At 37.8% G+C, this 27,976-nt stretch overlaps 1 protein-coding gene across 3 annotated transcripts in view; it reads left to right on the top strand.

The window, feature by feature from the left end:
* Nucleotides 1–27,976, top strand: part of LOC124802708 (polyphosphoinositide phosphatase) — a 177,311-nt gene that overhangs the window by 8,114 nt on the left and 141,221 nt on the right. For 2 of the 3 annotated variants that reach the window (XM_047263668.1, XM_047263669.1), the window contains exons 3-4: nucleotides 2,571–2,723; nucleotides 26,772–26,979. In XM_047263668.1, coding sequence (XP_047119624.1) covers nucleotides 2,571–2,723; nucleotides 26,772–26,979 — 361 coding nt within the window. The remainder of the gene's footprint in view (nucleotides 1–2,570; nucleotides 2,724–26,771; nucleotides 26,980–27,976) is intronic. The other variant, XM_047263670.1, reaches the window with a different exon arrangement.

The raw sequence follows: 27,976 nt of genomic DNA, 5'->3' as shown, positions 1-27,976 counted from the left end.
TGCTATTCAGAAGAGATCTCCACCCTCTTACAGATTTATGAACAGCCTTGAAAGATTCATGGTGTCATTTCCCCCCAGCACTACTCCAGACATTAGTAAAATCCATGCCACATTGTGTTGCAGCACTCTGTGTGCTTGTGGGGGCCCTACACAATATTAGACAGGTGTACCAATTTATGTGGCTCTTCAGTTTAGAACCATTTTGATATACCATTACAGACCACCAAAAATTTTGTCTATCCTAAATATTCAGTGTTGCAACATTAGTGATTATTACATGGTAGAGAGGTGTTATTGGAACGTCCAAGCAACCTTTCACATGGGCCTCAATATTAACCAAATTTGCTCCCTTAAAATAATGATGACTGTCAAACAATGGCATAGGGCAAGGCTGATCATCTAGTGGCAGACCATGCCATTGAGCCCAATACTGAAATGGCTGCTATATAACTTTGTCATCTGAGGTATCCTTCCCCCTCCCTTTTTCTTACCTTGTCATTGGCACCAGCTTCTCTGCATTGCTTAGGTAGGAGCCAACACTCTTAACACATTCAACAATTCTTCTCCTGGCCTCAATACTTGCTAGTCCCAACTCTAAATCCACCGCAAAACTAGTTGTCCACCTCTCTCTCTCTCTCTCTCTCTCTCTCTCTCTCTCTCTCTCTCTCTCTCTCTCCCCCCCCCCCCCCCCTCCCTCCCAATCCTGTCAGCATCTCACTCTTCAATGCTTCATCCTGGCCTTCTCAACTTAGTTCAGTTTATAAGTGTATACAGCGCCTGATTACTAAAAAAAGAGGTTCCAGTAGTGTGACACTCTAGAGGGATGTTTTTGAAATTTTGGCTTCTTAAAAAGTTATATTAACACTTTTCTGTGCATTTTGAAAGTGCGAATATAATGTTTGAACTGATAAAAAATAAAGCTCCACCGTACCACATTTCAAAATCTGTGCCTTTTTTTTTTTTTTTTTTTTTTTCCTACATCTGAGGTATTGGTACGGCGTACCAGTGTGTACTGTCACAAATCAAGCATTGGTTCTATAAATCTGTGAAGTATCCTCCACAAAGTTCTCTCCTACGTCTTCCACTTCTTCAGTTTTTATTGTGCACCCCCAAGTGCACAGTTCTTTTTTATGTGGTCATTTACTGATCAGTACTTCCACAATACAGCTGTTGATTATCTGTTCTGATAGTGTGTTTGTGAATTACATAACCAATTAAGGAATATTCTAGAGCCAAACACCAAACAAATTCAAGTGCCATATTAATTACATGTGCTAAGCTATAATTAATTTGCCATATTTTGTCAGTGTTAACTTTCTACACTCTTTATCATGAAGAATTTGTGTTACTTTATAGGCATGCTTCCCTAGATGCTAGCAAGTGCACTTGTATTTATGGTACCCATTCAATAATGCCAATGCCATAAATTGATAAAATGTCACACTTTATGTAACAAATTTAAAAAAAAAATAGTAAATAGTTATCTCATGACTGTAAAGACCTTTAGCACTCCACCGTACTAACAGTACATTTTGATCTGCATGTGTGTGTCAGTCATGTAGGTGCTACTGTGGTTAATTGTGACAAACATACATGGTACTGAAGAATTAGTTGTTGGCACCTGCATGTGCTGTCCATTCAATTCCCCATAAAATTCTGTGTCTCTAAGTGTGACATTTCTCTTAGCTGTAGTGCTTTGCGTGTTGAAGAAGAAAGAGACAGCATACAGTTTGTGGGATAACACTGTGTACACTTTCACTCATTGTTAGTAATATAGCTTTCTGTGCCTTAAAATCTACTGCACTACCACCTTTATTTGGTGGTCTTATTGATCGATTAGTGTGTAATTGATTAGTTATTGCCTGTATAATAAGTGTTATTTTGATGATCTGTTTATTGAGTTGTTGTTATTGTTGCACAATAGACTATAGCTGTACTTATGATATTTTAAACTATTCTTCACAGCTGTCTCTTGTTGCATCCTTTTGTGTGTTACACTTCACTTTTATAAAAATCAGTTGTAATATTAATTCAGTTTTTATTGTACTGCAGGTCATGTTCAGATACAGGCCTGATTTTTTTGTCCACTACCTACTTAACACAATACTACCACAAAATATAACACTAAATCAGATGTCATTTGCTTATGTTATAAGGTTGAAAAACTTATTACTCATTTGCATCTGTTTCCCGTGTTGCTCCTGTTGGTAAATGATGAGCAAGAAAAAAGTATTTTTATCAGTATCTCTATTTCAGTTATGTTATTACACTTTCAGCACCCATGCATAAATATTGCCCCACAACACAGTATGTCTATGGTGTAAAACTTTTAATCTGCCTAGGCAGGAATTTGCAACATGGTATATCAAAGATTGCTTCTTCCACTTGGACCTCTATTCTCAAACAAGCGGTCATATCTTTTGGTACACAACTTTCTTATATTTACTTCAAGTCTTTCTCATTTTACTGGCAGTAGCAGACACTTAGCTTTGAAGATTTGTATCAGGATGAAATTCTTTTCAGTTACTTGGATTTTGCTGTTATTGCATTTTGTTTACTTTGTGGATTAGGGAATAAAGTAAGTGAAGATGAAGTTGCAACAGAAGATGTAAACACAGACATTATAAAAGATTCCAGGACACATCAGTCAAAAGTTTCCCTTTGGCAGTCAGTTTGGAAGCGTGATGTTTTCCCACGACTAGTGCCAGCATTTGGGTTACTTGGTAAGGGTGAGAATTTCTACATCATGTAACATGCTTTGCAGAATTGCTTGTTCGCTTTTACAGCTCCCAGCTGTATACGCATCCTCTGCTGCTTGTTGGGTGAAGGGTATTTGTACAAATGCATTTTCATGTGTATTCATTGTAGGTGCTTGTAAAGTGTGGAAGACTTTTAGTACATGGCTGCATACATTTCAAACATGTTAGATTGATTTAAAAGAGAGTCTCTCCTCTTTTAACTCTTGAGTGGAGGGATTTTTATATACATTTATATACATTTTGTAGAGAATCGATAGGCAGTTTAGTTGTCTCATAAAATACAACCACATTATGTAACCAATATGGTCACTTATATTCATGAGTAATTTATTCTCCAAATTTACTTTGCAGATGTATCTCTTTTTTGAAATGATGTGTTTCCATAATACTTTCTGCAGTAGTATTGTTACTTTGAGCAGTAATTGAAAAGCCTCAAAATATTTTGAAAGTGAGTGGTAGTGGTGAATATTTGTCAGCCTTCAGAGATTATATTCTTTTCATAGTAATTCGTATTATGCTTTCATAATGCAGTTGTATGATGATTCAGATTTTTTAGCAAATTTTGTGTTTCCAAAGAGTTTCAAAATTTTATACCAGTGTGAAATAAACTGAATAATTTAAGGTAGCTAATGTTTATTCTGTATGTCAAAAATCATACAAAGATATTATTTAGTTTACAAACAAACATACATGTATATTCAGTTGTTTACCCAACTAGCTTATTTTGTGTACTTTTATTCCCTATTGCCTAACAGAAGTATGCCGTGCTGTAGTGCAGTTATGAATATTAGTTGAAGTATGTACCCTACAGAGAGCTCTACACTGTTTTCCACTACACTTTTATGTAATGGTGGCTGTGACTGATAGTATACACCAGCTTTGGATGAACTTTGATATACACAACCACAGTAATAACACAAATTTTATGCCCTTTCTGTTTGCCAAAAAGGAAACATTTATTTTGGTATAGACAGGCTATCTACATGTATCAAGCAAAAAATTGGGAATCTTTGCAAATTCAGATGAGAATTTAATCAATGTCTTGTTCAAAACATACTTTATAAATTTCAAAGACTGGAGAAAGAAATTGTAACCACTCATCATATTAGTCAGGCATCAAACAACTGACACAATAGTCCCATAAACAAGACTGAAAAACGATTAATCTCTCATGGCTGACTGAATGTTGCTGAGCTTTTGAATAGTGTCCTCGTGAGTTAAATACTATAAAACACATGCACACATACAGATGTTGTCACTGTAAACAATGCAATGTTCTTTATAGTATTTTGTTCATAGTTCCCCATCATTCAGAGGTTACTAGTCTCAATTTTGGAAGGGCTAATTCCATGGAAGTGCAAAGGTAGCAATATCTGTTCTCACAGTATACTCCAGAAGTTGCTTTGGTCGCTAGATGACAGGGAATCAAGCTCTTATGAGAACAAGAAAAAATCATCTAGACCAGACAGTGCAAAATTGCATAATTTACCTAAAATTTACCTGAAATCCTCAGAAATGTTCACAGTCTTCTTTAATGTCTCAACTATATGAGGAGTAGTTACTTTTTCTCCTTTCACTGTTCGTATTGTACACAGGGCTCCTCATGAATTACCTTACTAAGTTAACTCCTAGATTGCAAGTTCACTTTAGTAGTGCTATTGCAATAATTTTCATTGCAGACAGGCATGCCATTATTATGAGCATAAATAACTGTTATTGTTTGACACTTATCAGCATAGTCATAAATGCAAAGCATGTGCTAACCCACGAAAAACTGAGCGGTGTAACTGCAAAATCAACAACTTTTCCAAGGTAATGGCCTTGCTGCTAATGATGTAAGATGTTCAGTTATAACCTTTTTAAACACAGACCAAAGAAGAGTCTCATTAATGATAGTTAATTGTTATTAAAGCCTTCAGAAGTGTTGTGTAATAATTTTTTATGTTAGTTTGTCCTTCGTTCAAATTATGGATTTGGTAATGTACTTGACCATAGCTGAAACCTTATTACATGATTAGTGCATTTTTAAAAAGACTAATAAGTAAAGTGTCATGTGGTGCTGATGGACCATAATGAAATCTACAACTGTCTTTGTATTCAAATCTTAAAAGAAAAATTCATTTGAGAAAGATATGAAATTACACAGAGAGAGAGAATGGCTGGGCCATACTTAATAAGAGGAGAGTGCCACTCCTTTCTAACCTCCTCCAACCCCCTTCTCTTTCCTCCCTGAGGAAGTAACTAATAATTCCTAAAAGCAGGATTAGTGTTTTCACTTTTAACTGTGTCTATTGGCAGTACTAGAATTTTGCCCTCTTTATATTGAATGAAAAAGATAGACTTCTACTTACCGTAAAGATGACAAATCTTTCTTCAGAAAAGAAAACACACACATTCATTCACACAAGCAAGCATATCTCTTGCACATATGACTGCCATTCCAGCAGTTAAGCAAGCACACATTTTTGTTAAAAGTTGTTATTTTTAATGCGTATGAGATGGTTCCTACCTAGCTCACAACATTGTATTTTTATCAAGTGATGGCAGAACCAACAGCACAGTGTTACCAACAGCATTGCTTTCTTTTGATACCAGGAGGTCCTTCATTTGGTAAAATAAAGGTAAGAGGCAGATGAGACTGTGTGTGTGTGTGTGTGTGTGTGTGTGTGTGTGTGTGTGTGTGTGTGTGTGAGACTCAACATCTTCGCTATATGGAAAGTAGCAATTTTGTCTTTATTTCATCCTGGGTTTTACATTGTTTGAAGAATAAATTAGGAAAGTCACTCAAAAGCATGGGTCTGGGGAGCTAGAGTAGAGCAGGATGTGAGGGAAATAACAGCAAAAGTGTAGAATGAGACAAGATTTAATAGCATGAGGAACCAGATACGATGAAGATGGCCCCTTTAAGAAATATGGAGCGAGGGGGATCCTGTAACACGTATTTACAGCTTGCACTCTACAATCATTGCTACCTCACATGAAACATATGGTAAAAGCTATTAGGATCAACTTTACAAAGGTTACTGAAAGAATAAAATATGGAAGCTGCTGAAGAGCATTGGGGTTGAACGAGGCATTGGGGAAACAGTAAAATTCATAAAGACAAAAAACAGTGAAACCAAGATGGGTAATTGCTACCTGCAGGATCAATTATCTTGTACAAGTATGTGAAATCTTGACCAGACTATTGGAAATTTTTCATTTTATAGCAAGTTATTGATTAGCCAATAAAGTGAACCACTTGATCCACATATATATTGAACCAAAGAAATTCATCAGAAACAAGACTGCTACAGTATAGTTAATAGTAGTATGTAAGACCTGACATCATTTGGTGATGGAGATACAGTGATCTGTACTATTTGTTAGATTCCTTTTTGTAGTCTTGATCACAATAAAACATAAAGTTACAATTTGCTGATAACTGGTTTCCGTTGATTGCCAACCATCTTCAGATTAAGTTTGCTAAAGACTCAGTTCTGTATACAGTCTTGGCCACAACACTATTATTACTAAGTATAACTCAGAACATGCTTGCCAACGAAGCTGTACTCAAGTACAGTATTCACCATATTGTTCTTGCTAAGTGTAACACATCAATAATAATTATAATAATGACGTGTTACATTTATTAATAATTATTGTTGTTATTATTATTAGTGCTAATAATAATAATAATAATAATAATAATAATAATAATAAAAAGACGGAAGGATTCATGATTGCAATACAGGATCAAACAATAAACACCAGATATTACAGTAAGCATATTATTAAAGATCTTAATACCACAACAGATAAATGCAGACTATGCAAACAGCAAATAGAAACAGTAGATCACATCACAAGCGGGTGTACAATACTAGCAAATACAGAATACCCCAGAAGACATGACAATGTAGCAAAAATAATACATCAACAGCTTGCCTTACAACATAAACTTATAAAACAACACGTTCCCACGTACAAGTATGCACCACAAAATGTACTGGAGAATGATGAATACAAATTATACTGGAACAGAACCATTATAACGGATAAAACAACACCACATAACAAACCTGACATCATACTCACTAATAAAAAGAAGAAATTAACACAACTAATCGAAATATCCATACCCAATACAACAAATATACAAAAGAAAACAGGAGAAAAAATTGAAAAATACATCCAACTGGCTGAGGAAGTCAAGGACATGTGGCATCAGGATAAAGTTGACATTATACCAATTATACTATCAACTACAGGAGTCATACCACACAATATCCACCAGTACATCAATGCAATAGAGCTACATCCAAACTTATATATACAACTACAGAAATCCATAATTATTGATACATGTTCAATTACCCGAAAGTTACTAAATGCAATATAACATATACTGTACAGTTAAAAGGAAGTCACGCTTGATCAAGGTCTGCGTCACTTTCCATTTTTGACCAGACATAACGTCTGAGAAAATAATAATAATAATAATAATTATTATTATTATTACTAGTAGTAGTAGTATTAATGTTATTATTGCTTTGTTACACTTAATAATGATCATATGGCCAACATTGTATTTAAGTACAGGTTCCTTAGCAAGCATGTTCTTACTAGTGATGGTGTTGTGACTAATAATGTACATAGACACTGGGTCTTTAGTGAGTTTAATCTAAAAATGAATGTCAATCAATGAAAATCAGTTATCAGCACATTGTAATTTTACATTTCATTGTGATCACTTCCATTAAAATGTTTTAACAAATAATAGTATGCCCAGAAAGCTGAAAAGTGTCTTGCAAACTTAAAACTTGTGTTAGAAATTAACATACAGTGTCAATGCACAGTACACACAGTATAACAACCATCTATTCTCCATAAGAGGACAATGTTACATACTGTTAAGGGAATGAACACACTCTGGAATGACAATTCTTTGTGTTGCTCACACAGACAGTTTGAAGGTTCCTTGATAGAAAGTATTCTCTCGTTCAGTATGGCTCTCTCTATGGTATTTCATGATCATGTTCCTCCTCAGAAGCTTGAATTCTGTATTTAGCTAGTTGTTATGAACTTTTCTCATTAGCACTGATTGTAGTACACTTTGCTGCAAATTTCCCTCACAGTGTCTAGTCACAGGTTTAAACTCACTGAACAATGTACTGTTTCAACTAATGTAGCCTTATTGCCATTGCAGTCACCATTAATATTTCATTGCAATTGACACACTTTATGCCAGATAGTGCCAGGTATAGAATGAAGTCCGTTCCTGACACCACACATCTAGCTCCTTTCTGTCCTCATGTTGATTACAAATATCCACTGTACCCCATTGTATTATTATTTCTATTTAATTTTTATATCTAGCAAAGCCATTGTGAGATTTATTGTAATTCATCCTGCTAGGCAGTTGAGTGTAACCCATTTATTTTTACCTCAACTACTTAAAGCAGTATACAGCGTCTAACAAAAAAAGTGGAGCACCCAAAAGCAAAGAAAGAAGCAAAGTTGGTCCCACATTTTCTATTGAGGACAGATCTGGGGATCTTGTTGGCAATGGGAGTATCCCAAAATCACACAGACATTTCACAGAAACATGTGTCATGTGTGGACTTGCATTGTCCCATTGAAAAATGGTACCATGATACTGAGGTAACACGTGAGGATGCAGGACATCCATAACACACCATTGTGCCATCAGAGTTCTCTAAATTACTACCAAGCCATGACCTGAAGTCATACCTGATTGCTCCCCGTGCCATGATGCTAGGACTAGCACTGCTGCACCTCTACAAAACATTGGAAGAATGGGACATCTTTCCAGGTTGCTGTCATGCTTACTGACAGTGGTCATTTGGGATAGTGCACCACTGTGATTCATCAGTGAGCAAAATGTGATGCCATCCATCAGCAGTCCATGCTGTTTCTTTGTGCCACTCCAAACACAGCTTTTCATGTTGTGTTGTTAACGGCTGCCTACACGTGGGACAGTTAGACAGAAATTCCATGTTCCAGCTACTTCTTGTCTTCAACCAGTGACGTGGGATGTTCCAGCGAGACCATTACTTGTTCTCAAAAGCCAGGTGCGCATGTGAAAGGGTAATGATGTGCTTGTTGCACAATATGATACTCCTCTCTTGTGAAGGTAAGATGTGTTCAACAATGAATATGCCTGCACTCTTGTTCCCGAACTGTCTGGCATCAGTCCACTGCCATGTATGAAAGCCCCACAAATCTGAATATTGCATGATTTGACCAGTTGAACAAATGGAGACCCCCAATGAGGCCCCCATTCAAACTCTGTCAGGTGCTGATAGTACTGTCACATATGAGTATGTGGTATCTCCTTGTCCTTCACAGTGATCACTCACTATCTGTCACTCTTTATCCCCTTATATACCCTTCCAGATCTGGTAACAACACTGAACGTGAACAATAGAACTGCATTCAGGTGGTTGTTCTACCTCTCATAGAGCATTGCAACTCTAATCATTTACGTACCTGCCAATGGTGTGTACATATATGAAGTTTGTGGGTGCTTCACATTTTTATCAGTCAGTATGTATAAAACAAACACCTGTGAAGATATGGCATGGAAACCCCTTATTGACAGATACTAGTGAAATACATGAATCAAAGCACCTTGCAGTGGAGAGAGGGGGGACACTATAGTGAACTTGAAAACTCTTGATCTCTTATTTGACTTTCTGAAAGAGTAATCTTGTGAAAGGAAACTTCAATTGAGAAAGCTACTAAATATGAGACTGGGTTACTGGCCATTGATTATATTCAGCAAGCAAAATGTTTAGTACTGCTGATAGACACATACAAAAGTAACAGTTATGGCATCATTTTAATTTTTGAAGTATTACTTCCTTCCACAGGGAGGAGAGAGTGATAGACTGGGGAAGGCTTCCCACCCTATCAATCTCTTTTTCCCTAAAAAAATGTGATTTTGAGAATTGTATTTGTTTTGTTGACCTATGAAAATATGGCAAACAACACTGAAATACACAATTAATGTGGTACTGAATTTAAATAATATCATATTTTGAGCCAGTAAGATGCTGGATAACTTCATAAAAAAAGATTCAAACCATGCACAGTGGAACTTCGATTTTACATTCTCTGATTTTATGTTTTTTGTGGTCCTACACCATAAATTCATAGCCCCTGTGAAAAACCCATAAGATCAATGCTAAAAATTCCCTGATTTTTACATTTTTTCCTGGTAATGTTTACTTCGATTCTAAGTTCTTTCTTGACATCTGGCTTGACTTCATCCTGTTTTCTTCCTATTTACATTTCATGTGACTGAACAAGATATAAGTGGCACTAAAGACAGATGGTTCACACCATGGGTGGTAGCAGAGTTAAGGGAATATTTTAGGCTGTTGTGTAGAGAGGAGATGTGAGAGAGGAAATGCTGATGTAATCCACAGTTGGTGTTGCCAAGCAACTTGCACCATTTAGCTCCACCACACAATTGTGATGAACTACTGCTAGGTTGCAGCAGTAATGGAAAAACAAGACATTCGATGCAGTGTTCTGGACTGAGCCAATATGTGATGAAGGGGCCCAGTCACCACCTTTTCTTGTGCCACTTACACCTCAGTCTCATCTTTTTCCATGTATTTCTGATGTACTGTGGTCAGCATCAATATCAATCGTCGACCTTTTAAATTCAAACACCGAGTCTTGAAGAATATGCTTGGTCATAATTGAGGAAATGTTGTCCATTTACTGCTAGTGTTCTTTATTGGTTGGTGACTTGTGGAGTCACACAGTAGCCAGTGCCGCCACCACAGCCACCACACAATACTAACACATGTAAAATGAGCTCACCTACTGGAAGTGTGGAGAAGTGACTCTTCAGTGACAGGAGTGCTGGTAAGGGGGAAAGTATTTTGTGAAGTGCTGAAAATATACTATTTGTGCAGATGATGTGCTATGACAGAAATAGAACAAGGGTTTTGCGATAGCACATTTTAAAGACTGTCATATTCAAATCTGACATGATGCAGTTGCAACTACATACAGAGCTCATGTATATACTTTCCACCATGCACACCACACACAGTAGATTGTAAAGATTGGCAGCAGTGATAGAGGGCATGAAGCAAAACTTTAGCTCCTGAACTTTCTTTCAGATTTAAATTTTACACAATGTACATAAATTCCCTGAGATGACTTCTAATAAGCTTGTAATATCAATTGTGGAAGCAAACTCATTTTTCCACATCTGTTTCTCTCTTTAATCCTAAAATGACACTTTAATGGTGGTGACCATACAAAGTGTGGCTCATAAGAAAAGCAATAAATAATAACAGCAATGGTGACAAAGTATGTTATTAAGCAGATGTCCACTAGTTTATGGTTTAACCACTTAGCTGATATGGTGTATTTGGTTCAACATGTTCATCATTTTTTTGCTTTTCTCTGGATGAGCACAAAGGATGATCTCTCAAAAACATGTGTTTTAAATGTATGATTTGTGGTCATAACATGTCGGAAAACAGCTCAGTTACCTTTTCTCGACATACCAATTTCAATTTTTCTATGAGTTTTTACTTGCTGTTACACATCTGTGATTTTTTAAGAACTGATGAAATTCATTACCACAAATTATTGTATAAACATTGTATTGTACATTTAATTTCCTTCACTTAGACAGATGTAATGCAAAGTATTGGAGAGGATTGCGATTTTTAATCATATATGCCAATTACATGTGTTTTTGATCATATTTTGGGGTTTTTGGCATTTTCCTCACTTCTGCATGTTCCTCAATTTTACATATTTTAAGTCTGGACCACACAAAAATTTAAAATAGGGGTTTCATTGTTTCAGTTTTGTTATTGTTTTGAACAGTGCACAATGTTTGTCATTCTGCTACCTGGTGACGGTACCATATAGGTCCGTGCTTGGATTACCACACTACCAAAACAGCCGTTACTGATTATATAAAGACTGGAGCATAAATTAAATTAGGACCATTATTGTCAAAAGTGTTTTCTAGGAAAATTAGAAACTATTTGCTGGTCCTGTTACATCTCATCACTACGCTGTCTGCCCCCAGAGGGGAGATACTACTAGAGGGACCTTAATGATGAGAGCAGATTTTGTCTTGGTTTTTGTGGTGGCAGTTTCTGAGAGTGGCAGTGAGCAAAAGAGCATAAATTATGAGTGAGTCTCAGATAGCAACATAGAGAACCAGCTTTGGGCATAACAGTGTGACAGTAATTGTAGCCTACAGTGACTGTACAACACTGATGTTGAGGAAACACTGAACAGTGTAAGATATTTCCCTGTCATAATTTGTTGCTGTTCTTGCTATTCCTGGGAGAGCATAATGAAAACTTGTTTGAATTTTCTGTATTACAATTTCTTCCATTCAGGAAAAAAAATGTTTTAATTCTAGGGTTATTTTTAAGCTGTTTCAGAAATTCAGTGACATTTAACTGCATGCAGTCGGCCTCTTGCCATGATGAAAAGTGACTTTTCTTTCCTTTCGTGTTCATGCCACCAGGCACCTGAACACTATTGTCAGTGTTTGAGGCTCCTCTTGCTTACTTCTTCTCAAGATACTAGTAATATCAATAACAGGCATGTTGTAGACTTTGTAACATCACTGTTACCACACACAGACTTTTCAGCAGAACAGTACTTTGCTATCTAACCTAAATCCTGACACCTCACGCATCAAGGTATCACAAAGTGGTCTGTCACTGTTTTTGCGTTGTGTGCCTTATATATTTATTGCACCAATTGACTAAAAAAATGTAGGTTGACAGGGCATATCATGAGGCAACAAGAAATAGTTAATGTTGTGATGCATAAGTTTGGAGATCCGGGAAGACTGTAGAGGGCAGCTAAGGCTTGAACAAAGTAAGCAAGTGGACATAGCCTGCAGTAGTTATGCAGAGATGATGAAGGTACTTACATGTTATAGTCTGTTGTGGAGAACCGGATCAAACCAGCTACTGGACTGAGGTAACAACAAACAAACAAACAAATTGTTCCATCTTACTGAATTTCTTCTTCAATTCCACTGATATTTCAACAACAAGGTAAAAAGTTTGCTTTTAACAGAACATGCATATCAGTAAATTGTGTTATGTGACTGTTGTCATTCTGTGGTGGTTTAGCCAGGGTTAATTTGATCTTGTATCATAGCCGCAATGACTTTTATGTTTACTGATCATGATGCTGATGGGTCTTTCCAGTCATCTCAGTATTATCTTTTATGTAGCTCCATATCACCTTTATACTTTGTCAGTATGGTTGGCTCTGGTTTATTCTTTTCCACTCTGAGGCATCATTGGAACCTTTTAGTGGCTTTGGTTTATTCTTTTCCATTCTGAAGCATTGATTGGCTCTGGTTTATTCTCTGTCATTTTGAAGCATCCTTGGAACCACTTGACGATTTATATACTTGTATTGTCTTTATGCTGCTTTCGTAATATTCAGTTTGTTCAGTGTGTAAGCCTTGAGCTGTACTGCAAATAAGCTTATCTGCAAAACCCACTTTTCTGGGTGTTAAGAGATTTCTATGAACAGAAAGAATTCCACTGAGTTATGTGGTTGCCAAATCTCTTTATGGAGGAGTCAGGAAAGCAGACTTTGCCTGCAACATCTAATGGTATATAAAGTCATGGTGAGAAATGGTTATCTGGTTTCCAAAACCACTTGAACAATGTCCATGCCAGAATTCAGTTCATAGCTTTTCCCCCATCCCCTCCCTCCACCACTCTTCCCCCCGGGCTTCCCCTCCCCCTTCCTCCCTCCCCCCTTTCTCCCCTGCCCGTGGCATCTCTGCTCTCCCCTCTCCCTCTCCCACTCCCCTTCCTCCTCCTCCTCTCTTGGCAGGTCCCCGGACTCGCACACGCATGGTGAACATTCGCGCGCCGGAGATCATCGCCATCAGTGTCTAGTGTGTGCCGTCGTGTTTAGTGTTCAGTGTTCCCCGTCACACTCCCTCGTTCACCAGTGCCATCGTCATCTTCAGAGTTTGTGCGTCGTCTCATCAGTTAGCAGTGTGGATTCTCGACGAGTGTGAACGGCTCCGTGTTTGTCTCTATGTGTCTCCTGTTTTATTGCCCACATTCTGTAACTTATGTGTCTTCTCCTGTTTTCTCTGCTTGTATATTCTATGGCTGAAGAGCAGCGTAGTGTGCTGCTGACAGCCTGCCTGTTGTACAGGCTTTAAAATAACAATAAAGTAAAAAAAAAAAAAAAAAAAAAAAAAAGGAAGCAAGGCCCAGTTCTCTCCAGACGCTGAATGACACGCCATCTGTGTTGGTAGTCGCGTCGCATCAGTGTATCTGCTACAAACAACCTCGGGTGCCGTATTAAGTTACTAGAGATATGCGGAACCATGAAAACATTTCATGTGAAGTGTTAATTCTGGAATGATTTTCATTATCTAGCTTCAGTTTGCGTATTGTCGCATTTTCACGTGCCGTCGCAGGACAGACATTCTACCAAAAATTTAGCGTGGCGTTTGATGAAATATTTTCATCAAATTATGGCGAGCATTCTTTTTAATATTTAATTCGGACATTTATAGTTGCATCAGCGCATTAGACTCTGAACTGCTCTCTTAGTTAGGTTGTAGGGATACTTGTGTTTTTTTTTTTTTTATCAGTGAATTTCAGAATATACTCAACTATTTTGGAAAACCGTTTTTGATTAGAAATCCCGGACAATCTCCTAACTCCTCAGAGCTATAAGCTGCAGCTATAATGGTATCTCAATTGAAGTGGGCACTAGGATCTCTAATTACTGGCTCCATGTTTTATTAAATCACTTTCTGGGTGCCAAGAAGTAAATAGAGAGCCAGTGTTGAGAACGGCGGAAGACAGCATTAACAACATTGTAAAAGCTAGAAACTGATCTACATGCAAGCAATTATATAGCAATTCATTTATTTTTCTACAAACTCATCCGCCGCCCCACATATGGTGCATCGGCCGGGAAATCAACTAAGTGAAAGTGATTTTTAACTATTCGGATTCGCGAGTGAAATGCGACACGCAACTGAGTATAAAACAGTGAAAGTGTTATGTGTGTATGTGGACGACGCAATTGGATTAACAATGCATCTGGATTGACGGAGCTGGCACTGAGTCTAGCGGTGCTGCCGGCATCGCGAGAAGCCAGTTTCGCCTCACCGCAGTCGTCCGCTGGAGCAGCCGGCGCAGCGCCTGAAATTGCGGGCCACGCAAACACACAACAGCCGTCGGAGAGCCGTCTGCAGTTCAACGTGCCACGTCGCATCAGGAATCCTGGTACGCCGAGCCGGCAACGCCATACGTCGTGCAGAAGGAACTAAGTTAAGTGGAAAGCTGTTAAAAATTTTACTAACCTGCACTAAAAGACTGTCGGCGATGGAACCGCCAAAAGAAACTGAGGTTAAACTTAAATCAGAACCTATGTCTGTTGAGAGAACTGTAAATCCAGACAACGGTTCGAGTGTAAATATGCATGAAAGTAGTAATGTTAAAGTGAAATATGAAGTATTGTCTCCTGACAGTAGTGTGGGAAGGGGCAATGATTCAATAATAGAGACTCCTGTAGTAAAGCGGAAAGTAGAAATGGTAAATTTATTGGATGATAGTTTCTCTGATGAATTAAAAATGAAACAATCATCAGAGATGGTAGAGTTTAAGAAGGAGCAGTTAGATATATTACTAATCAATCAGAAGTTTCATGTAGTTGTGATGATTCTGGTATTGGAGCTAGTTTTTCGTCACCTGAGTGTGATAAAAAGCCAGCTCGTGAGCAACCCAAAGATGCTGGGGCTGTTGATCTAAATGTTATATTACAAGCAATAGCTGCCAGTCAAACAAATTTTAATATGCGGTTTGAGGCAATGGACAATAAGTTAGAATCCAATAATGCTGAATTAAAGGCTGAAATAAGTGAACAGGTCAAAAGCAGTAATGCTGAAATGTCAGCCAGTAATGCTAGAATGAATGCTGAATTAAAGGCTGAAATAAGTGAACAGGTCAAAAGCAGTAATGCTGAAATGTCAACCAGTAATGCTAGAATGAACGCTGAATTAAAGTCTGAAATTTTGGCCAGCCAAACAAATTTTAATAAACGATTGGAGGTAATGGACGATACCTTCTAGGCTGGTTGCAATAAGTTGAAAGAGGATCTAGACAGTTTGAATTATAAAATTGATTACAACCATGAGGATATTAAGAAAAAGGTTGCTCAACAGTTTTCTGAAATGTATAAAACAGTTAAATCCGAAGTTGCTGAGGTTCGCAAAGACTTCCAAATGGAAGATGCGAAGCTGGAGCACAAGTTAACAGAAAAGATCGAGGCGGAATCTGAACTGTGCTCAGATAGATTTAAAGATGTTAATATTAAAGTAAACATATGTCAAGCAGATGTAGATGCAATTAAAACTGACACTACTCATATTGTGCAAAGAGTAGATAATGTTGAAATGAAAGTAGAAAATATCAGTACTAACATTGCTAACATTGAGAGTAAAGTAGCTTCAGTAACTTCTGGTAGTGGTAATGTACAACAAGTTGTAGCTGCAAACGCCGCTTTTATCGGGTGTCGGCAGTTCTTGCGGTTCGATCCAGATAAAAATATCCATCCGCTAGAGTTCTGGAACGATTTTGAAGATGTGATTCCACCAACTTGGTCTGAACGAGAGAAAATCTCGTTTGTTAAAAGCCATTTAGCAGGTGACGCCATGCGTTGGTCAGCTGATGTTATGTTGAAATGTAAAACATTAGCGGAATTTAAAACAGCTTTTATTAATGAGTATTGGTCTAGCAATAAGCAAAATGAAGTGTTGAGAGAATTTTGGAGTTGGAAACGCTTCAATGCAGGCAAGGAATCAGTTAAAGAGTTTGCTAGGTCATGGATTTCACGTTTGTCACATTTGGCGGAAAAGCTGAAACCTGAAATGATTATACTAGGTCTTGAAGCCAAACTGCCATGGTATTGGCAAACTAGAATTATATCTGCCCCTAGAGACAATCTGGATCGTTTCATTGAGTATTTGGAACGTGTAGAACGTGTTGCTGCCAATGAGGAGCAAGCACGTAATAACAGAAATGCCAATAACAATAATAGTAATTTTAGGAACGAGCAAAATGGCAATGTAAACATCAGAACAGTAGGTGTTCACCATCCTAAGAGAGGTAGGAATTGGGGAAATAATTATCAGAACCAACAATGGCGTCCAAGGGATAATAATTTTGTTCCAAACAGAAATATGCATGTAAACAACAGTACGGAAAGTAAGGCTATGCCAGCTAACTATAATGAAACTAAAGGAAACAGTAGTATGCCGAGGCAGGAAAACTAGTTCCCGTCTATGAGGACACTGGCGCTCACCAGGCGGTTACTTTTCCTATGCCAGTAGTTAAGGGAATTGGTAAGACAGATCAGAATACTCAAACTGAACATGTGGATGAAGAGTCGGTAGCACCTAAGGATACAACAGAAATATTAGATCACTCACAGTATTTGATAGATACCGTGTTAGAGACGCTTTCTAAGTGGGAAGAGAAAGAGAAGGCTCAGCAGTGTAATGATAGGGAGGAGCAACAAGATATTGAATTGTCAGGTGAAGGAGCAGAAGAAATTCATGCTTATATTTACGATGAAGATGATGTGCTCTTATCTAAAGTGCCTGTGCAGGATGTTGATAATGTACTAATAGATTTAGGACAGGAGATAAGTGGGAATGTAGAGGGTAGGTTGTTTGGGGTTGATGAACCCAGTAGCTGTGACCAGTTGTCACTTGAGAAGGAAACCGACGATAATGGTGAAAGTGGTTTAGCTGTAACTAATGTTATGCCCGGTCTGGAGGCGCAGAATAGCTCAGACTACAGTAATTTGGGTCATGTTCAGCAAACTAAATGTAATGAAGTCGTGCGGTGTTTCGATTTAAAATTAATAGACCGACTGGAAAAGGCAGCGGAAAATGTAATTCAGGAAACCCCTACACACTGTGACCTAAATGTAATGAAGACAGATGTCGATCACTTTAGTTGGAGACAAATCCAAAAGGAACTACTAGATGAATTTGAGAAACCACCTGTACAATCTAGAATAAGCCACCCTATAATAATAGTGAATATGTTGGGTATCAATGTACATTGTCTCTTAGACAGTGGAAGTGAGGTGAGTGCAATATCGCAGTCCTTCTTTGATGCATTACCTGGTAAAGACAAGCTTACAGTAATGAGGGTATCAGGACTAAGAATAATTAGTGCTACTGGCAAGGTTTCAAAAACGGTAAAGCAAGAAGCTTTACTACCCTTTAACATTAATGGTAATTTAATTGATCATCCATGTTTAATTGTAAACAATCTCAGTATTGAGGTTTTAATTGGCATAGATTTCTTGTCAAAATATCAGAGTGTTGTTGACTTTGAAAGAAGCCAGTTAAAAATGGTCTTGCCAATAACTGGAGTAATTATAGTACCTTTTAGTGATAAACATGTAGTAACTTGGGAGCTGCCTATACGAGTTCTGAAAAACAGGAGATATTGGGACGATGGTGTTAATCCTAGTACAAGTAAGCTGAACACAGAAGAAGAAGAAGCAATTATTTTGGACAAAATAGATGCTAAATTGCAGGAAATCGATAAAATTTCAGCTAATCAGAAGGAAGAACTGAAACAGGTTTTAAAAAGGCATCATAAAGTATTTTCAGATCGACGTGGCGTGGTCAAAGGTTACGAATGAATGCTGTAGGGAGGAGGTTGTTCTGTAACCTCTACACAGTGTGGCAGCTGTGCAGTCCCAGCTGTGTGAGATCTTCTTTACCTTTCAGGTCTCACTCATTCTTCATCTTTCCTATCTACAAAAATTCCGACGTCTTCTTTCCAACACATAAAATTTTCTGTTATGGTTATCAAGCCAGCATTAAGCTAATGAATGCTGTAGGGAGGAGGTTGTTCTGTAACCTCTACACAGTGTGGCAGCTGTGCAGTCCCAGCTGTGTGAGATCTTCTTTCCCTTTCAGGTCTCATTCATTCTTCCTCGTTCCTGTCCTCAAAAATTTCGATCTCTTCTTTCACACATTAAATTTTCCGGTATGATTATCAGTACAGCATTAAACCAATGAATGCTGTAGGGAGGAGGTTGTACTGTAACCTCTACACAGTGTGGCAGCTGTGCAGTCCCAGCTGTGTGAGATCTTCTTTCCTTTTCAGGTCTCACTCACTCTTCATCTTTTCTATCCACCTAAAAATTTCTAACTCTTCTTTACAGCATTAAACCAATGAATGCTGTAGGGAGGAGGTTGTTCTGTAACCTCTACACAGTGTGGCAGCTGTGCAGTCCCAGCTGTGTGAGATCTTCTTTCCCATTTCAGATCTCACTCACTCTTCATCTTTCCTATCTACAAAAATTTCGACCTCTTCTTTCCAGACATGAAAATTTTCTGTCATGGCTATCAAGCCATGAGTTATGTAACCATTCTATCTACTGATTAGTGACAAAAAAATACCTAATGTGACAAACCTAATAGTGACAAATAGTAGAGAAGTATGACGTAATGAAGATATAAAATGTATTTGAGTAACAATTATGTATAGTACCCTGGTAATGTAGTAAATACAAAGTGTTGTTGTATTGGAAATGGTCCACCAACAGTAATTTAAAAAGATATATGAATTCATGTACAAGCAGGATCTGAAGTGATAGTGAAACCTAGTGTATGCATTAGAGCTAACTAAGAAATAGTAAAAGAGACTGCTTAGTGTTAGGAAAAATATGCAGATAAGTTGTAAGATTAAACTCACCTGGTATAGCAAGGAATTGCAGTATAATAGAATTGAGCAGTGTTTGTGGTTGAGACGTGAAGGACACGTCCCTGAAGTATTTATAAGGTTGGAGCTGGCCATTATTTTAGTGTAGTGTGTGACAGGATACACCTACACGTATTGAGGTTATGAGTTGGAGGCGTGAATGCGACCATAGGTACCCTTATGTTAGATGAGACAGAGCAGCTCATGGTGTCCTATAGGTTTAAGGAATTTAGCATTACGCTCGTCCATAATTAATTGATGCACTTTAGTGGTAGGTCTGAGAGAGACTACCTGAGGTTTCAGAGTCCGAACGAGTGGAAAATGATTGCCACGTGAGCAAACTAATCAGTTGCAGTACACTATGGATATGAAATAAATATGCTGTCCTATGCTTTAAATATTAATAGTGAGTGTTAAATAAGTTCATACACTAGCAAAATAAATAAATACCATACTGACAGACGTGAAACATTATTTTAGCTCAGCATAAATACACTTCAAAGTAAGTAAGTACCTAATTGCAGATGTGGAACTGACAACAGCAGAGGACCAATAAGTGGATTTAGTAGTCAACTAAACGTAGTGTGTTTTGAACACTCACAACTGTACTATTACCAAAAGTTACTCACATGTACAAAGAAGCTGAGAAAACAACCACTAATCATACTCATACTATCTCTAAGAATAAGGTAATCAAAGATGAGTCAGTTAAGTGCTTAAAATACAAATGTGTCAGAAATGTACCGAGCATTGGTTCAGTGTTCCGGCCCAGAAATAATAAATTCAGATTAAATAGGATTTATGATTATATGCCTTGAGCATAAAATTTTCTCTAGTACGTGACTAACGGCGTTTTGAGAGATTTGTTTACTGATTTTATGACAATTAAGTAACCGCGAGAGCAATACTGAAAAAGTTCTGTTAACTTCGTTCCAGTAACATATTGGAAGAGAAAATGTATATACCCCCATTTCATTGTGACCCACCCTTAGATATTAAGTCAACAGAGTCTGAGGCACTCTTTTTGTTTGTTCTACAGGACAGACCAGATAATGGCAGCCTGGTAGCTGCGTGAAAGCGTGGAGTGACTTGGACACAACTCACAGTGACCCCTCCCCTTTCCCCCATGTAATTTAGAGAGAAGTGAAGGACGCACACCATAGCAACTTCCCCTCCTCTACCCTTGTGAATGGAAGTGTAGGACGCCAGCCAAAGCGGCTACAACCACTTGTGTAAAAATTATTTGTGAACTTTTCTTTCAGGTTTAGAAAAGACTGCTAAGAGATAATCATTTGTTTATGTATCATGTTATTTTCCTTGAATTTTTGTGTATGTAAAAATGTATTTAATGTATTTAATGGATCTAAGATTTTCATAATTTTTCAATTCGTATGTGTTTGTTTGTCTAAGGCAATATGTATGCCAAAATATTTCATTGACTTTGCTTAAAATTTTGAGTAATGACATTGGTTAAAAGGCAGTGAACATGCCTACAATTTAAATAATTAATGTAGGTAATCAGTTTTCTTTAATGTTTCTACAGGTTTATATTTCAATTTTGATTTTCATAGGGAGTTAAACTGTACTCTTGCTTCCCTTTTTGTAATTAAATTTTTTTCATTCATTAACATTCATAAACAAAAAATTTAAGTAGAGGGTGATGTAGGGAAGCAGCCTACTCACGCTGTAGTAAATTCACATCAGTTTCCATTGTGTGCCAGCCAGTCTGCTGTAACTAGCTCTGACGTCATAAATGTTGCGCAATACTTTAAAAATCAAGCAAAGAACCTAAAACTTTTCTAGCATGTCAGAAATAATACTAAATTAAGGTGTGTTAAATATCAGTTCGATAACTTCAGTCATTTTCGAAATTTGGGCGTTTTTCTGAAAAAATCATTGGCGCAACAGAAAAGAGCTAGAGACTTCAAAATTTATATTTAGATTCATCTTTCATAATGATTTAATAATAACAGTACTTTGGATTTCACAAATTAAGACTTTAGTGGAAATTCATGATTTTGTGGTTTTCATCTCAAAACTGATGGAAGTAAGATAGATTAAGTAGGCTAATAAATAAGGCTAGGATGTTTAGATTTAAGTAGGTTGGAGGTCCGCTATGATTATGAAGATGTGTAAAGTTTCTTTTTAATACCTATAAAATTATAGCGATAGCGGATCTCAAAAGGGGCAGTTCAGAGCTCATCTACTGCGTGCAGTGTAATTTAATTAATTCTCTCGCCCAAAGTATTTAACTTAGCCACGTCAAAATTTTATTATCAATACTTACCTGCGTGCTGAATGCACGTTTAAATTAAAAGCTTCATCGGCCATAAGCAAAAGAAGCTATAAATTATTATGTAACTTGAGGTGGTGCGTTACTAGCCCAGCGGCTAGTCGAGAGAGCCGAAAAGATCAGGCGTTCCCTTCGCCGTCCGCACCGCGGCTTTATATATAAGGACGCTACGCGAGGAAGCAAGGCCCCAGTTCTCTCCAGACGCTGAATGACACGCCATCTGTGTCGGTAGTCGCGTCGCATCAGTGTATCTGCTACAAACAGCCTCGGGTGCCATATTAAGTTACTAGAGATATGCGGAACCATGAAAACATTTCATGTGAAGTGTTAATTCTGGAATGATTTTCATTATCTAGCTTCAGTTTGCGTATTGTCGCATTTTCACGTGCCGTCGCGGGACAGACATTCTACCAAAAATTTAGCGTGGCGTTTGATGAAATATTTTCATCAAATTATGGCGAGCATTCTTTTTAATATTTAATTCGGACATTTATAGTTGCATCAGCGCATTAGACTCTGAACTGCTCTGTTAGTTAGGTTGTAGGGATACTTGTGTTTTTTTTTTTTTTTAATCAGTGAATTTCAGAATATACTCAACTATTTGGGAAAACCGTTTTTGATTAGAAATCCCGGACAATCTCCTAACTCCTCAGAGCTATAAGCTGCAGCTATAATGGTATCTCAATTGAAGTGGGCACTAGGATCTCTAATTACTGGCTCCATGTTTTATTAAATCACTTTCTGGGTGCCAAGAAGTAAATAGAGAGCCAGTGTTGAGAACAGCGGAAGACAGCATTAACAACATTGTAAAAGCTAGAAACTGATCTACATGCAAGCAATTATACAGCAATTCATTTATTTTTCTACAAACTCATCCGCCGCCCCACAAGCCATTGTTTAATGCAACATATTTACTGAGTCGATGTTGTGTATAAAAGAATTTGCTGGTTAGAGAGAACAAAAGTTAAGGCCTATGAAAAACAGGCTAGCAATTCATAACAACTGAAGCTTATATGTTATAAATTTGCATTAATATGTATTGTAAGACTTCATATTATTTTGTTTGTGTTACTTTGTATATGTATCTGTTTGACCCATTTCCTTATAATGATTTTACATAAAATTTGTGTGTACATCTGGACAGTACTCATACAATATTTGTTGTCTGTGGATGGATAAATAAGTAAATAAAATAAAAACAAGTAAAAAAATATCTGTGTAAACTTACAAAGTCATCACCAGGCCTATATACTATGTGTTGTTGATACCCTTGCAATCTCTACAAGACAATTTTTTGAGCTGCAGCACATCTGATAGGAGATGTACATCTAGAATTCAGCCTAAAGAAAATGAATTTCCATTAAAGAATATTAGTATCATTCCATACAAGAGAAGTCAACAGACAATTATTACTAATTATACAAGGGTGAGTCAAATGAAAACGTTAAATTTGTAGTAACAAATCGAAATTTTGCGCCGTTATCCTGTAAGTTGGTAAGCGTGCTACAAACAGCATGCAGAACGGCCTGTAGGTGGCAGCATAGTGCAGATGCACACATACCGTCGCAGTATCAGTATAAAGATGGCTGCCCCCCTTGCGACTTGCACCAGGGAAGAACAGCTTTCTGTTATTCGGTTTTTGCGTAGTGGAGGTGTGAAACCTATTGAAATTCATCGACGAATGGAGGTTCAGTACAGTGATACATGTTTGTTGCAGCAGCAAGTCTACAAATGGAGTAGGAAGTTCGCAAATGGTGTGACTTCAGTGGAAGATGCTCCTTGTCCAGTTCAGGCACAACAAGTTGTGACTCCACAGAACACTGCAGCAGATGAAGTCATAGTGGAGGAAAACCGCCGAGTGACACTGAATGACATTGCAGCATATTTGCAGATTAATCATGTGTCAGCACACCACATTGTGCATGATGTGCTCCAGTTTCACAAAGTGTCTGCAAGATGGGTGCCACGGCAGCTTACACCTGAAATGAGAGAACGAAGTGTTGATGCTTGTGAAGAACTTCTTCGGTGCTTTGAACGAGAAGGTGATTGCTTCCTTGCACGAATCGTTACTGGGGATGAAACCTGGGTTCACTTCCACCAACCGGAAACAGAGAGTGAGCAAGGAATGGCGCCATTCCTCATCACCAAAACCAAAGAAGTTTCGAACAGAACCATCAGCAGGGAAGGTTATGCTGAGTCTCTTTGGGATGAAAAAGGCGTCATTTGGAGCATTACATGCCTAGAAGGACCAGTGCATCATACACAGATCTCCAAAAAAATCATCTGCAGCCTGTAATAAAATCAGAGCGATGTGGATTGCTGTCGGCAGGTATCCTTTTGCAACATGACAATTGCAACATGACAATGCAAGGCCCCACACTGCCCATACAACAGTTGCAACAATCACAGACCTGCATTTTGAGTGTCCTCGTCATCCACCATACTCACCAGACCTTGCCCCAAGTGATTTCCATATCATATGTCTGGACCACTCAAAGACGCAATGGGAGGAAAGAAGTTTTGTTCTGATGAAGAGGTACACCACGCGGTGCATGAGTGGTTGCGCGGACTACCAAAAGAATTTTTTTCTAAATGAATTTATGCACTTTGTAGGCGCTGGAGGACTTGCATTGAGCGTGGGGGAGATTATGTTGAAAAGTGATTCAGCTTTGTACCACTTCTGCATAATAAACAATATTAAAAAAAAAATTAAGGTTTTCATTTGATGCACCCTCATAAATTCATCAATAAAAGAGAGACACACCATTCACACACACAAGCAAGTGTATCTCATGCACACATGACTGCCAACTCCAGCGTCTCAGGCCAGAATGCAACTATCAGGTGGGATGCAGGCAGCAATCTGGAGGAGTGGGGAAGGGGAAGGGTTAGTAGTATATGGGTGGGGAGAGAGATGAGTGCTGTCTTGTGGATTGTGGAGGGGCTAGACTGCGTAAAGCCGCAGTGTCAGGAGGTGGCGGGGCACCAAGGTGTGGAAAACATGAGCAAAAAAAAGAGAGGAGTGGGGGAAAGATGGGCAGATGTGCTTCAAATAACAGGGTGGGAGAGAGAATGGGGAGGAGATGATAGGACTGAGGAGTGAAAATTGTTGGGTGGAGGGTGTGGGGACAGGTTGCCGTAGGTTGAGCCGGGATAATTATGGGAACAGAGAATATGTTGTAAGGATAACTACCATCTGTGCTGTTCAGAAAAGCTGGTGGATGAGGGGAGGATTGAGACGACTCGGGTAGTGAAGCAGACATTGAAATCAAGTGATTTCTTCTTTACAATTAGTAGTAGTCTGTTTTTTCCTACATTGTTGATATTTGTACCTGGAGTTTCCATTGCTTGGGTATTGTAACTTTCAAATTAACAGTCTTTCAGCTAATTGTATTATATTCATTTTACAACCCTTATAAGCACAAAAGAATATGATGTATGGTCTTTAATGATAATTAATTATATGTACAGTCTACAGAAATAGCTGCTGTTAAATCCATTAATTTGAAGCTATCATTTATCTGTAAGATGTTTATTTGCTTTATTAAGGTTTCATGCGCATCAGCTTCACTAGGATAAACAAGAATAATCAATAAAAGAAATGACATTCAAGTAAAACAAAAACTGAGAGAAAACAAATAGGAAATATCAGAAACACATCTCTTCTTTGCTGCAATGGAACTTCAGTGCTACAGAAATGTCACATTGATTCAGTGTCATCCACCACAGATTTATTACTATGTCTCTTTCCCCACATGTTTGAAGTTTCCTTCTTAGTTAAGAAGTCTACAGGAAATAATTTGTGTGTATTATATATAACTGGAAAAATAATTCATGGGTGTACAGCCAGATATCGGTGTTCAATGAGACTGTCCATTGGGCCCCAAGATCCTTCTGTACATACATTAATTATATTGTCATTAATTATGTCATGATAAGCTGAAGAGTTGAATGAATGAATGAAAGCTGAGTAAGGATTACTTGGTCATTGTCATTGTGGCTCAAGAAACCAGTTCATAAACAAATTTTATGGTGTGTAAAGACATGTATGAAGATAGTAACTGTTCTCGAAAGAACAGATACTGTTGATTGTGCAGCTTCTCTAGAATAAATGATAATTAATTGAAACCCTCAGCTACTGACAGGTGTTGTTGACATACCTTGATGGGGACAGCTGAAAATGTGTGCCCCGACCGGGACTCAAACCCGGAATCTCCTGCTTACATGGCAGACGCTCTATCCATCTGAACCACCGAGGGCACAGATGAATAGCACGACTGCGGTGGCTCAGATGGATAGAGTGTCTGCCATGTAAGCAGGAGATCCCAGGTTTGAGTCCTGGTCGGGGCACGCGTTTTCAGCTGTCCCCATCAAGGTATTTCAACAACACCTGTCTGCAGCTGAGTGTGTAAAGACATTTGTGAGCTTCAAGCTTTGTGACTGTGGAGATCTATATATATATATATATATCCTACATGGGAAAAATATATCTAATATATCTAATGAATTTTGTGTGTATGTTTGTGTTCGACCTGCCAGCGCTATATGTGTGTGTGTGTGTGTGTGTGTGTGTGTGTGTGTGTGTGTTTGTTTGTGTGGAGCTCATCTCATATCTTAAATGCCTTCAATTTTGTTTCTTCTCTGTGTTTTCCACGTCTTTTGATGGAGGTTTCTAAGGGGGACACCATGTCATTGAATACTGCCGTCACATTGCTGCGCCTTCCTCTTTGTACTTTTTGTGGCTGAGCATAGGGGAATCATGATAATATACTATATGTGCTTGGTTCATGTACATATTATAATGTGATATACTGGTCATAGAAATTTACATAAACATTGAAAGATTTTCTTTATAAAACAAATGAGTGGTTATGCTAAGATACGTGATTGTATGTATTCCATTCTATGTTTTTGTTTTTTTCCCTTGCTCTGCAGGTTTCATAAGATTTCTGGAAGGCTATTACATAATTTTAATAACAAAAAGACGACTTGTAGCAGTTATAGGACATCACACAATTTACAAAATAGAAGACACTAGCATGATATACATTCCAAATGATGGTGTAAGAATCTCTCATCCCGATGAACCAAGATATGTTAAGATGTTTCAAAATATTGATTTATCCAGCAACTTCTACTTCAGGTAATTCCTTAACTTTTTTCCAGATGTGCGGAAAAATCTTGACATTGGCTTTATTGTGAAAGACAACACATGACTACCTGAGTGTTAAACATTGTAGGCATAATTCATAGCTATAAGTCAAAACAAACACACACACACACACACACACACACACACACACACACACACACACACACAGAGAGAGAGAGAGAGAGAGAGAGAGAGAGAGAGAGAGAGAGAGAGAGAGTTACTGTTTCAACTATATTTCAGGTGTTTAAACTGGGAAAAAATTGAGATCACCACCTGTGTAGCAATATTTCAAATATTAATAACACATGGCCACAAGAAGTCAATAGAATCTGTATTTGATTGTACAATTTAATCCATGCACATTCTGCAAATGCTTGGAGGAAAATATTTAGTCAGTGGTTAATACGGGGCAATTAAAAATGGTGAACTCAGTCTCATACTTTGATATTTAATGAAGTATACATCATATGTGAAAACTGTAATATCTTCTGTGGCTCTACAGCCCTTATGAAGTATATGTGGGCAATTGTCTTAAAGCCTTATATGTATAACTAATTTAGCAATGGGAGACAGGAGCCTTGAAGAAGAAAGCTGTATTCCCTGGTACTAGTCATTGTTTAATTCATTAAGAAATATCCTTGGTCTGGCTCATCCTTAAGTAATTTAAACTTTGCAACCCTCTGAAATTCATAACCAGATATAGGCTAATTACTTACAGTTGCATGTTTTTTGTGTTTGCTCTTCCTTAAGCCATGTGTTTCCTCATAGACCTCTTGGTAGTCTTTCCCATATTCCTACCAGTTTATTTTAATCTGATGAGTCCTCCATTTTCATTGAAAATCTGGAGGCTTTATCAATGGGATAGACTAATATTTCTATTGACTTGTGGACATTCATCCCCCTGCTCATCGGGTTAGCTTTTATTATCACATACCAGTGTTACAAAAAATTTACATACACCATTGTGAAAACCCAGTGGCTCTTACAG

This window comes from Schistocerca piceifrons, chromosome 6, assembly GCF_021461385.2.
Source record: "Schistocerca piceifrons isolate TAMUIC-IGC-003096 chromosome 6, iqSchPice1.1, whole genome shotgun sequence".
Lineage (NCBI taxonomy): Eukaryota > Metazoa > Arthropoda > Insecta > Orthoptera > Acrididae > Schistocerca > Schistocerca piceifrons.
This window is presented reverse-complemented; position numbering and strand designations above follow the sequence as displayed.